This window comes from Pseudopodoces humilis, chromosome 9 (assembly GCF_049639895.1).
Source record: "Pseudopodoces humilis isolate 2021_Gansu_Grassland_sample_001 chromosome 9, ASM4963989v1, whole genome shotgun sequence".
Lineage (NCBI taxonomy): Eukaryota > Metazoa > Chordata > Aves > Passeriformes > Paridae > Pseudopodoces > Pseudopodoces humilis.
In genome coordinates this window covers 3,871,119-3,884,235 of record NC_142208.1, presented here as the reverse complement: position 1 = coordinate 3,884,235, position 13,117 = coordinate 3,871,119, and the positions used below count along the sequence as shown (strand labels likewise).

Below are 13,117 nucleotides of genomic sequence, written 5' to 3'. Positions count from 1 at the left end.
TTCTTCGGATGAGCGCAATGTTCCTTCTGTGACTGGGACAAATGAAGCCGAAATAAAAAGTTGGAGTGTCTGTAGTGGTTTTGGAGTGCAGGATTTTACAGGATGAGCACAAAGAGAAGAAAAGCAACTTCAGCAGTGTGTAAGAAAGTAAATTTCCTTTCTGGTGTGCAAACCAATCTGCTAGTAGTGGTGCTGGGGTGACAGTGAGACTTGAATATTAAAGGCTTTTCCCAGCCTTAATGATTCCTGATTCTCTCCTTTTATAGGATTAGGGTAATTGGGTATAAAGGCATTGGCTCTGAATTGTTTTCTAAATATTATTAATAATATCATTATGAAATATTATATATGTTATTCTATGCAGAGGGAATTGTCTCCATGCTGCTCCTTCCTGCTGGACATGTGATAGAAAAATAACCTTTGTGAAAGGCTGCTTTTAAAAAAGGGATGTTTTTAGGCTGGGAATAAACCCTAGGCACCACAGGATGAGCAGACCCTTCCCTGAGCTCTATTTATGTTGTAAAAAGGAATCTGGGAGCTGGGGCTCCAGTGTATCCCCCCCAAATCTATCACTGACTGCACCAGAGGGGCTGGAATTGGTTCTTGTCTCTTTGTGACAGTCCAGTTGAAAATCCAGTGGTTTCATTGTCAATTATTAATCTCACAAAGACTCCACATGGCCAGAATTTGGCTGGAGTAGAATAGTGGAGGAGTTAATTAAAGCAGTTGAAAAGTCTGTATTGATGCTGATGGCAGGGGCTGGATGCTCTCAGCTCTGCATGGTTGCCAAATTTGTATTTTTAAATACCTAGAATACAAATTTATCATTATTACGGCACCAGGTTATTTTTTGGAACTAGAATTTTGGCCAAAAATTATGCAGGATACTGAATCTTCAACACTGCTCATTCAAAGTCTTTGGTAATTTGAGTCCTGAAAGAAAGAATGTTTGAGGGCTTTTTTTTTCCCTTTTCTTAAAATATATTATGTGCTCCAAAAACACAATAGGTTGCTAAATTCCTAAAGAACTTTATACTGTGATGCCAGGGTGAAACCCTAAATTTAATCCTGTCTTCTCCAGGGTCTTCTCTGCCTGGAAGGGGATACAGCACCCTCAGGTGTGAATATAAACACATGACATGGCACTGAGAGCAGGCTGGGAATGTAGTGCCTTATCCCCTTAATCTGCTGCTTTCAGGAATGTTCTAGAAGTAGAGGTTCAGGAATTTTCTGAAAGCCCCTTTCCAGTCCCTACAAGGGATGTGCAAGAAGGGTGGAGATGGAAATTTCACAAAAGTGGGAAGTGACAGGACACAGGGGAATGACTTCCCAGTGCCAGAGGGCAGGCATAGATGGGATATTGGGAAGGAATTGTTCCTGGGAGGGCGGGAAGTGTCCAAGGCCAGGTTGGACTTTGGGGCTTGGAGCAACCTGGGATAGTGGAAGGTGTCACTGCCCATGGCAGGGGTGGCACTGGATGGGCTTTAGGGTTCCTTCCAACCCAAGCCATTCTGGGACTTCATGGAGCAGAATTCCCTAGCCAAGGGGCAGCTCAGCAGACCAACACCGCTGTATTGTTTTGTTTTTCCATTTATTTTGCATTTAAAGATGCAAAAAAAAATCACCTCAGAATTTTCAGGGAACTTTGGGCCTCAGGATCCCTCAATGACAGAGCAACACCTCTTGTCCAGTGTCACGGCTGAGAATCGGGAGAGCTGTGCTAAGGGGGATGCGTTGGGAGGCATTTCCCTCACTGCTGAGCAGCTCCAGTGGACTTGGAGCAGTTGTAAAGGCCCATCACCTGTTCTGCTGCTGCTTCCACCTCTTCCACACCACTTGGGAGGATGGAAATGACCCTTGTGACAGACTAATTTTAATTTGAATTCTGCTGATCAATACAATACAGCTGCAAACACTGTTGTTATTTAAAAGTAGGAATCTAAAAAAAATTGGTTTTTGTGTGTACCAATCCAAGCAAATGGCCATTTCCAGAGGAGTTCTAGTACACCAGAATATTTTCAGCATCACACATTCAGCTGAAGAATTTTTCAAACAACTCTACAGGTAACTGCCCTATTTTTAAGTTAATTCCTTAATTGCAGCTTTTCAGTCTTCAGTTTGATTTTATTCTCTGTTTTAACCTAAACTTGCAATTTGTGTGTTTCAAATTGAATACTGCTGCCATTCCTCTGGACTTTGTGGGGTGTCCTGCAATGTCAGTGTAGCCAATGGCTGCAACGTACCCATTTCTCAGGAAGTGATATCACAGAATTCCAGACTTAATTGGTTTGGAAGGGACCTTAACACCCATCTCATTCCACCCCTGCCCTGGGCAGGGACAGCTTCCACTGTCCCAGGCTGCTCCAAGCCCCAAAGTCCAACCTGGCCTTGGACACTTCCAGGGATCCAGGGGCAGCCCCAGCTGCTCTGGGCACCCTGTGCCAGGGCCTGCCCACCCTCCCAGGGAACAATTCCTTCCCAATATCCCATTCATCCCTGCCCTCTGGCACTGGGAAACCATTCGCTGTGCCCTGTCCCTCCATCCCTTTTCCAGACATTCTGTTTGTTCTTCAGTTTTAATAATGTTTTAGACAAGGATATTATCAAAGGCAATGAATTCCAGCAGGATGCCAGGAATTTCTGAGGAAAGGCAATGTTGTTACTGATTCCGCCAGAAGTGACCCTACATTATAACTTTCCAACCCGACAGAGCATTTCTGTCTTGATTGTAATAAGAGTTCTGTACAAGGAAACAGAAAAGGACGAGGGGAAACGGCCTCAAGCTGTGCCAGGGGAGGCTCAGGTTGGACACCAGGAGGAATTTCTCCATGGCAAGGGAGCTCAGGCCTTGGCAGGGGCTGCCCAGGGAGGTTTGGAGTCCCCATCCCTGGAGGTGTCCAGGGAAGGGCTGGACGTGGCACTCAGTGCTCCGGGCTGGGGACAAGGTGGGGATCAGGCACAGCTTGGATTATGGGACTCTGTGATTCCATGAAAAGCATCTCCTCCTGCAGCAAGAGAAGATGATTAAATGCTAATTATGGAGGCAAGTCCTTTACATGTTTGTTCTGCCTGACACCTTGTGCCGAACACCCTTCTAAGAATGGCTGTGGTTTTTTCTTAGCCATTTTCACTCCCATGATATTTGGTGGGATTTTATATAATCTCCATATCCCAAGTTGGTCCTGTCAGGTTTTCCCTGGGGGAGTTATTGTTGCTGAGGTGTCTGTGACAGGTTCTCACCTTGGCTGCCTGTGCAGAGCATGCCAGAAGCAGAGATAAGTAGAGTTTTCCATATCTGCAAACAACAGGAGAGCTTGTTCAGAGGACACCACTCCACAGGCACCATGTCAACCAATCTGTATCCCTGTTTACTCTGCAGTAATTCTATGTATTCACTCCTCAGGTATGACCTGGCTCTGACATACTTGAATTTTTCAAGATCTTATAGAAAAACTTAAAAGCTTACAATGGGTTTTCAGGGCACACTAAATTTCCACACAAAGAGAGAGATGTTCCTTGGATACATGTGAATCAGGAGTCTTGAAAAATCAGGAGCTGATGGAAATCTTGTGTCAGAAAAAAAACAACAGCAAAAATACAACCTCAGCAACTGCAGAAAGTTTTGTGTTAAACTTTAACTGTGACATTTTAAAGTCACTGATGTCCTTTTTTTGTGGGAGACATGTCTTCCTCCACGCCCTGGTGCATCCTTGATGGATCAGGCAACATATTCTTGTAGTTCCCTTGCTTTTGCCTCACAGCTCAGCTATTGCTTTGTGATTTTCTGATCATATCAATTAGCCCAATATTTTCTTATAAGTTTATATGGAACCTTTATGCTTCCAAATCCTCTGCTTTATTTCTCCCTCCTTTTTTTTTTGGTGCAGAGTTGATGATATTTACATTTATGCCCTTCTTTATAAAACTTTCTGTGGGCTTTGAGCAAACCTTTCTTTGTCCCACGTTGGAAACCTCATGAACCTTTAGCAAGTACGGTTGTTGTTGTTTTTGTGGATATTGTTGTTATCTCTAAATTCTATGAGCCTTTCTTTCCCCTGCTTGTGGAATCCTGCTGCAGTTTACTTGATTTTATTTCCTGTGGTAAAAGTGTCAGCCCAATATTCCAATTTCCTCCTGCCTGTAAAACCTGGTGCCTTTTGGAGCAGCAGGTGTTGCAGCCCCTGAAATGTTGTGTGCTATCAGAGGACTGGATGAAATATCCCACCAAAAATTGTTCAAGTGGTTGTTTCTCTGGGTGAAAATTTATGGAATGCACCCAGTGGAAGGCTGGAATGGAAGTGCTGGAATCATATAACTTAATAAAAGGCTGACAAGGGGATTTTGTGTGAAATATAGGTGGTGATTCTCATGAGCCATTTTAAAACTTGACTGGGGTCATAAATACAAAGAGCTCGACTTAAGGACACAATTTCTGAAGACCTCTCCGAGCACTGCTGAGCTTTTCTCAGGAGTTCAGCATTTCAGAGGTTATGTGGAGCAGCGATTCCTTTTTAAAAGTGCTCTGAAGGTCAAAATACTTCTTATCCTATGGGTTTTGCCTATCAGTACCTTATTTGGGCTGGGGTCAGTGGTGAGCGGCACAAATCAATTACTGCAGTTTTCCAGCTCCGTCTTCCCTTTAGGATTTTGGAACGCTATGTCCAGGACCAGATTCCGGGGGCGACAGTCGTGGTGGAATCCATTGGAGCACGGAGGTTTGGGGATGGATATTCTGAGGAGGATTACACCAAGTCTGACCTCATGGTCTACGCCATCGACCCACAAACCAACAGAGCCATCATGAGGAACGAACTTTTTAAGTGAGTATTTGCTTTATTGATCTTCCTCTATTTCCATGGATTGTTTGGGAATCTGTTGGTCTGTTAGAAGCTGCTTCAGCACAACAGGAACAGGAAAATCCATTGAAACAGCTGCTGCATGGATATCCGCTATGGATACCTTGGGAATTTGCCACTTCCTAGTTCAGTCCAGTGCCTTGGGGAAGGGAAGGGGAAGGGGAAGGGGAAGGGGAAGGGGAAGGGGAAGGGGAAGGGGAAAGGGGAAGGGGAAGGGGAAGGGGAAGGGGAAGGGGAAGGGGAAGGGGAAGGGGAAGGGGAAGGGGAAGGGGAAGGGGAAGGGAAGGGAAGGGAAGAGAAGGGAAGGGAAGGGAAGGGAAGGGAAGGGAAGGGAAGGGAAGGGAAGGGAAGGGAAGGGAAGGGAAGGGAAGGAAAGGAAGGGAAGGAAAGGAAAGGAAAGGTGCGGAAAGGAAAGGAAAGGAAAGGAAAGGAAAGGAAGGGAAGGGAAGGGAAGGGAAGGGAAGGGAAGGGAAGGGAAGGGAAGGGAAGGGAAGGGAAGGGAAGGGAAGGGAAGGGAAGGGAAGGGAAGGGAAGGGAAGGGAAGGGAAGGGGAAGGAAAGGGGAAGGAAAGGGAGGATAGGGGAAGGGAGGGGAGGGGATTGGGTTGCACCTCATGTAAAACCAACTGGGACATTTCCCAGTGCACACCTCTACATGGGAGAACAGGCTCTTCCAAATGCAAATCAGGTTTTTCTTCTAAAGAAAGAAAAAAATCTTTTTTTGTTGTTGCTGGTTTTGGTTTTTTTTTTCACGTGTTCCACCTTGGTGTTGGTTTTTCTCTCGATGAGAACCCCACCTGGCTCTTCTGTGCTGAGCAAATCCTCAGCAGCCTGGCAGGAAAAGGCTGCAGGGAAATGGGGCTGGATTTTCCAGCTTTTTCCTGAGCTCCTGGTGAGCTGTAGGTGAACTGCAGCATTGGAAAGTTCTGCAGATATTCAGATTTTATAGACTGGGAAAGATCACTGGGATCAATCTGAGCAAGTCTGGGAGCTCCTCAAATTAATTCTCCTTCGAACATGTCTGTCAGCAAAGCAACTGCGCTGGAAAATCCAATCAATTACAACCTGGGGGTTGTTATTGCAGGTTAATTCCATGTCAAAAATTAGGCCTTTTGTCTTCTTTTTTTAATTTTTCCAGGCTCAGTTTTATTATAACTTTGGGTGCAAAATTAAAGCATCCATTGGTGCTTTTAATTTCTGTGTTCCACCAAGGTCTAGGCTTACGTTCACATCGTCCTATGTATTTTTTTTATTCTTGAGATGTTCTGCTCTGGGCTGTTTTAATTCTTCTAACCACCTATACTTTTCTCTGAACTCACTCCAGTTTTCCAGCATAATTTTTCTGAACTAGGTATATAAAAAAATGAATATTTTATATAAATTTTTTATATTAAATACTTTTAATAGCAATAGCAGAGGGGTAGCAATAGAGCCTCCTTCCTTCTCCTGGCATTTGTTTTTAGGTGTCCCCATGGTCATTCAGTCTTTTCAGGTCTCAGTGATGCTCTGGTGTTTGTGGTCACTTGTCCACAAACAAGAATGGAATGGTTATTCCAAGAATGGAGTCATTGTGATGTTTTCCCAGTTTTATTCAAGATTCTGACACCCTTTTCCTCCTCCCTTTGAAAAACTCTCAGTAAATTCACTACTATCAGGATATGTAAATCAGCTGTTATCTAAGCAGGGAGGCAGTTGGCTCTTTGAATTCCAGGAAAAATAAACTTTTCCTTTTGCAGACTCTCTTCATGGTCAGAAAAAAATGTCCCTCTTCCTTTTGGTGCCCTTTGGAAATACTGGAATGTCTTCTCAAGGATGTTCAGATATCCAGTGAAGTACCCAGGGCAGAATAGAGCTAAGATGGCTTAAAAATCAGAGTTTCTAACAGAAAGGGTAGGGGGATTCATCTGAGAAACAGCTTCATTAAAATGCCCCCTGTGCCTGCTCACTCAGATTTTTAGGGGCTTTTTTTCTTCTCTTCAAAAGCTTTTAAATATTTAAATCATCAAAATCCCAGGGAATGCTTCCCTGGCTTTAGGGCAGAGGTGAGTGACGGTCAGCTCACTGGAGTAAGGAGACAGTTTTGCAGTTGGATTTCCCAAGTTTTCGCTGGAAAGTGGGAGACCCTCAGAAGATTTGTGCCAGGGATGTACCCAAAGCTAAGATTTTGACCTAAAAAGATAAAGGTCCCTTCTGGGAGCTGGATTTCAGAGGGGATGGCTCAGGGTTCCTCCTGCCACGGTCAGAGGATACTTTAGCAGTGGTTGTCCCCTCACTGGGAAGCCGTGAGTCCCAGCCACCCTTCTGCCAGCCAAGAGTCTGCTCTGAATCTGACAGAAAAGGGATCAGTGGGAGAAGGGATCATTTCATAAACTGCATATAATGGGAGAAAAGTGAATAAGTCTGAAAGAAACAGAACATCCAGTTTTAAACATTTAATTACTAATAAGGAAGATAAATTCACACAGGTGATTTTCCAAGTGTTCAACAATTCCATGATGTATCCAGGACCAACAGCACAGAATTAGTGACTTCTGCCCGGCTGGGGTTTTTACACAGCTCACCAAATGATTGTGTATTGGAAGATACCTGTGGCTTTTCCAGAACGGGTTTTCTGGGAACACCTGCTGTGTTCCTGCTTCTAAAGCAGAGTGGAGGCTCTGATTTAATGGAATTTCTTGTGAACCTGTCACTGTTTAAAAATAATTGTGAAGGTCAAATGTGAGGGGAATTGAGGATGAGGTGGAATAGCAGATGGAGAGCTACAGGGATACAGGCAGGAGTCAGGGATCCAAACCCAAAGCAGCTAGAGTTAGGAGAAGAGGGTGCACACAGCAGGTCACCAAGCTGAACAGAGTCACAGTTGTCATCATGAACCAAAGCATGAGGCTCTCGTAATCCATAATATTAATCCCACAATAAATCCAGGAAAATGTTTTGCTGGAAAACAAAGGCATTATTTAGAAGTTGTGGATGTAGCAGCCAGTGCCAGGGGGTAAAACATGTGTCTGTCAAGTCATGCAGAATTTTCCCTGTCCTGTACTTTGTAAAACTGATACATAACTAGGGTATTATTAAAGGACATGGAATGATTCACACATACATGTCTTACTGGGTGACAGAAAAAAGAGAGTTTTATTATCTTGACTCCGGTATTTATAGATTCTTGACAATAACCAGGGATTGGATAATTAAGTTACGACCTTCCCAATCACACTGGTCATGCAAAACGTCCATCAAAAGAATTTTCTTAGAAGGAATGTATACACATCTATGTTTATAGTTACTTTTCTGGGAAAGTGTCTAAAACTATGAAAAACAAAATCAGAAGGCTTATTTTTCAGGGTGACACTAGAGATCCGTATTCTTCCTTCAGACTGTTATGATTGATTACCTGAAGTTTTTATTAATCAGGGATCTCATAAAACAGAGTAATTTAGGTTGGAAAGAACCTCTGACCTCATCAGGTCCAACCCTTAATGCAGCACTTCCAAGCCCACCAATAAACCATGTCTTCACATCTACACAGTTTATCAACACCTCCAGGCATGGGGACTCCAAACCTCCCTGAGCAGCCCCTGCCAAGGCCTGAGCTCCCTTGCCATGGAGAAATTCCTCCTGGTGTCCAACCTGAGCCTCCCCTGGCACAGCTTGAGGCCGTTTCCCCTTGTCCTGTCCCTGTTCCCTGGCAGCAGAGCCCGACCCCCCCTGGCTGTCCCCTTCTGTCAGGGAGTTGTGCAGAGCCAGAAGGTTCCCCTGAGCCTCCTTTGCTCCAGGCTGAGCCCCTTTCCCAGCTCCCTCAGACACTCCTCATCTGATTTTTGCTCCAAATCTGTTTGATTACACCCCAAAAATGGGCCTGAATAGTACCTGTACTTCACTATGCCCTGCCTTTCCACAAACCCCTAAAAGACTCTGAGGGCACTCAGATAATTTCCCAGACTGAAACGTTCAGCCTCCTTTCCTATCTTTTAAAGGGAAGAGGCTTTGATTTATTGGAGCATAAAAACCAGTTGAATCCAACAAATTCCTCCTGCATAAATTAAGTAGAAAATGTCCCCTGTTAAAAAGAAACTGTGTGAAGCTCCTGCACAACGTGTCAGGTTCCATCACGGAGTAAACGCTCACGGCTGAGTTACGAACATGTTAAAAAGGCTCTGTCGGGAAAATGCCAGAGGAATTTCAACCAGGAGAGATGGTTAAAATCATCCAGGGATTTAATGCCGTCCTGCTGAGAAGGCTTTTGCCAGCTCAAAGGATGAGGGACATGCACCAGTGACATCTAGTGAGCAGCAAGAGAATGTTTATATCCACTTTAAGCTATCATTTAGCTTGGAAAAGGGATTTTTTCTCAAGTACCAAGGAAATGGCTTATGAAAGGCATCAGGAATGGGAATTATTCTTCCAGACACCTTTGTGAGGGTGGGGGTGAGCAGCCTCTTTGCCCTCAGTATTGTGAAACCAGCCCAAATTCATGATTCAGGACGAGCTGTTCTGCTTGTGCTGAGATACAGTTCATCCGTTACACACCCAGAGCAGAATGGATTCTCCCCAGAATTCCAAAATGAATAACAGGGACAAGAAATGCTACGAAGATTTATCAGGAAATTAATCTGAGGGGAAGTCAATTGGAAGAAATTACTGCCCTTGCAGAAATGGTCTTTGAGGAGTGGAATTTCTGTCTCATGATCAGAGTAAGGAAATCAAAGCTATATTCAGAGTTTATACACAAAAATACTTACAGAAGTTTTTTGTTGTTCTTTATTTGAAGTTTTCTGGGGGATTTTTTCCCCTTGTCTTTCTCCAGGAGAACCAGTGTACATGTAAAGATGTGGAATTTTGCTATGGCTCCCACCTTTTAGGACCCTCCATCCAAACACATTTCTTACTTTGGTCTTTGGAGCTGGGCAGCTTGTGAGACACTCAGTCCTCACGTCTGGAGTGATCCAAGGATTTTTATTTTACTTCAGAAGTTAGAGCCTTGGACAATGTATTTTTTGTCCAGCCAGCCAAAGAATTTCCCTAAGGAGCTGAGCAAATCCTCTGAAAATTGCCTGATTTTAGGGTAACAGCAACCATAGAATCATTAAGGGTGGAAAAGACATCTGAGGTCATTAAATTCAACATTCCCCAGCACTGCCAAGGCTACCACGTCCTCATGTCCCCAAGTGCCACATCCATGGGTTTTTTAACACTTCCAGGGATGGTGACGCCACCTCTGCCTTGGGCAAGACCAAGGTGATCTTTTGGGCAGAGTGGCCCTCAGGAATATGTCTAGGAAGGGTTGGTTGATTCTTGGGATCAAAGCAGAGAAGGAAAAGCACAAAGCAAGGCCTTTGTGATGCCAGTGAGAACTCTGAGCCCCTGAAAATCAGGATAAGCTCAGCTCAGCCCTTCATTTCAGTGTTTAAACTGTGTCCTGGTGTTAAGTACATTGGAATTGCCCCTGGCACCGGGATTACGGGGAATTGCCACCATTCCAAGGCCCACAAAGACAATATAGGTGCTTCATTGGGCTATTAACCCACCATAATTAAAACTCTCTTCGTGAACTTGGCCCTAATAGTGGGATGTTTCTGTCCCATTGAAGGTTCCTGGATGGCAAACTGCTGGATATCAACAAGGAGTTCCAGCCCTACCTGGGCCAGGGTGGGCGAATCCTGGAGATCCGCACACCAGACGTGGTGGCCAACGTGAAGAAGCAGGCGCAGGCCGTGGGCTACACGGAGGGAGCACTGCTAGCCCTGGCTGTCATCATCATCCTGTGCTGCATGCCAGCCATCCTCATCGTCATGGTCAGCTACCGGCAGTGAGTACCCTTTTTCTCCTCCCCTCCCAGGGCTTGTCATGTCGTAGTAGAGCTGCTGCATTTCATAGCAGAGCTGCTTCGATGATTATTCGTCATCGTGATATTAATTTCTATTTATTATTTCCTATTTCTATAATATTTTGTATCTATTATCTATATTATGTCAATTAATTTCTGGGTTTATTCCCCTACTCACCACAAGGGTTGCCCAGTGTTTGGTGTGATGAACACGGGGGCTTCCTAACATGGTGCAGGATTTTTGTGCCAAAACACCGGCTCAAAACGCAGGTGTCGGACACAGAAATGACAATTCAGAGGTGAATTCCATACATAAAAAAAAAACAAAAAAATGATTGAGGAAAAAGTGCTTTTTTTCAAGCAATGAATCAAAAATCAAATTAGAGGATGTTTTTTCTTAAATTCTAAACTATTTTTTCCTGAGCTTCTTAATTGCAAATATTTCCTGGAGAGATGGTTTTCTGCCATTTTAGGGCAACATCTGAAATATTTTTTGGTATTTCCTCTTGCCTCTTATACACTGAAAAGATTCCAGTAATTGGCTGATAAATTAATTCAAATCTATATCTGCAACAAGTTCCTCTCAACTAAAATTTTCAGGTCTACTCATATATAAAATCAGTGCATTTGGACTTAAAGGCTCCATACCTATTCATTTATTTAGATTTAGATATATATATATATATATATATATATATTCATAGATTTATTATTTAACTAAATGTTATATTCATAAATTTACCTATACATTATAGTCCAGTTCATAGATTTATAAATCCAATTATTCACTCATTTATTCTTTAACTAATGATTATATTCACATCCCCTTTTCTCTATTTTGGGTGAAGAGAAAAAACCTTTTAAATAACTTCTTTTAAAGAAGTTTGGAAGAGCTAGACCAACTTCTGCAGCATTAATATGGCAGGTCATTCCCAAACTGCTCTTCCTCTCTCAGAATTCTATGGAAAATTTGCTTCCATGAGCCAGTTCATCTTGCAATTGGTTGGTGGCTGTTATCTGAATTACAGATTCCTGAAAGAAATGAAACAGCCTCATTTTTCCTTGGCATCTGTTAGATTATCTGAACATCATCAATCTCTTTTAGGAGCTCTCAGGAATCTGTTTAAATTCATTTCATCCAAAAATCCCATTTTTCCCATCTAGAAATCTGACTTGGAGTGGGATTTATAGCAGCCCATTGTGAATAAATTGTGTTTTTATGGAGAGTGCCAAAGAAAATGAAAGGAATTTTAGAGTTAATTTAAAATCCTGAGCCTTATGGTTTGTTTTTGCATTCCAGCCTTTTTCACTCCTTTTCCAAAGGAATCTCAGTATTTTTCCTGAAATATTTCTTTAGTAATAAATCTAAAAATGACTCCTTTGAAGTCTAGTATCCAGCACAAACCTGTAAGGTACTTATAAATTATTTATTGTTTACTAATCACAAAAGAATGGCATCTTCTAAATAATAACAAAAAATAATGCTTCTTCATTACGAAAAGTATTTTATATACATTTTTGAAATATGGTAAAATGGGGAGTTATAAATAAAATAACAATTATATTATTTATATTGTTATATAAAAATAATTCATTATAAAGAAACACATCTAAAAATGTGCCTGCTTAAAAAAAAAAACAGGAGAAATATTCATGTTTTCATGTCTTGCTTTTATTCCCTGCTGTAATTCGTATTTCTGCTGACTACAGAATTGTTTCCAGGGGATCAAAAATAGCGGCCAAATGCTGTTCAGCTCTGGAAGTTCTGATCCTTTAAACAAGTCATTAATTCTGGAATTTGATGTGTGGAATAATTAAGTAGCCTGTAGTTTATTACTGCTGTTAGAGTCGCTGTTATGGGCAGTTGTTGGAAGTAGAATTTATTTAACCTTCCTTTTTATCTCTTTTTTTTGCAACCAAACAGATTCAAAGAGTAAGTATTTATTTCCAGCTTTGTTTCTTCCAGCTTCCACAGGAATACTGACAAATTTTGTTAACAAAACTTATTAAATAAGGGGTTGGTTGTTTTTTAATTTCTGTACTCAACTTGCTCCTGAACTCCTGGTGTGAGGAGTTTAAAAGTGATTTATTTATATGGCTACTCGGTGTCAGTGGGGTTTATCAGCCACATCACCCTGGTGGTGCTCCCCACACGAGTAGCTTTGTTTTCTAGACAGAGAACAGAAATTTATTCTGCAGTGATTTTACTCCATATTAAGAAAAAAAGAAAAAAGAATATTTTTCAGGAAAAACTATTAATTGAACAGGAATTTCCCAGCGCTTTTCCACTAAGAAAAATGAGTTGTGAGTCGTTAAGGGGGAGTGGCGTCAAACTGAAAGAAGTAGGTTTAGATGGGATATTGAGAAGAAATCCTTCCCTGGGAGGGTGGGCAGGCCCTGGCACAGGGTGCCCAGAGCAGCTGTGGCTGCCCCTGGAT

At 42.5% G+C, this 13,117-nt stretch overlaps 1 protein-coding gene across 3 annotated transcripts in view; it reads left to right on the top strand.

Annotated features, from left to right (window-relative positions):
• PCDH15 (protocadherin related 15) overlaps positions 1 to 13,117 on the top strand; it is a 665,923-nt gene that overhangs the window by 633,330 nt on the left and 19,476 nt on the right. For all 3 annotated transcript variants that reach the window (XM_088059571.1, XM_088059572.1, XM_088059570.1), the window contains 2 exons: positions 4,644 to 4,820; positions 10,443 to 10,661. In XM_088059571.1, the coding sequence (XP_087915697.1) occupies positions 4,644 to 4,820; positions 10,443 to 10,661 (396 nt within the window). The remainder of the gene's footprint in view (positions 1 to 4,643; positions 4,821 to 10,442; positions 10,662 to 13,117) is intronic.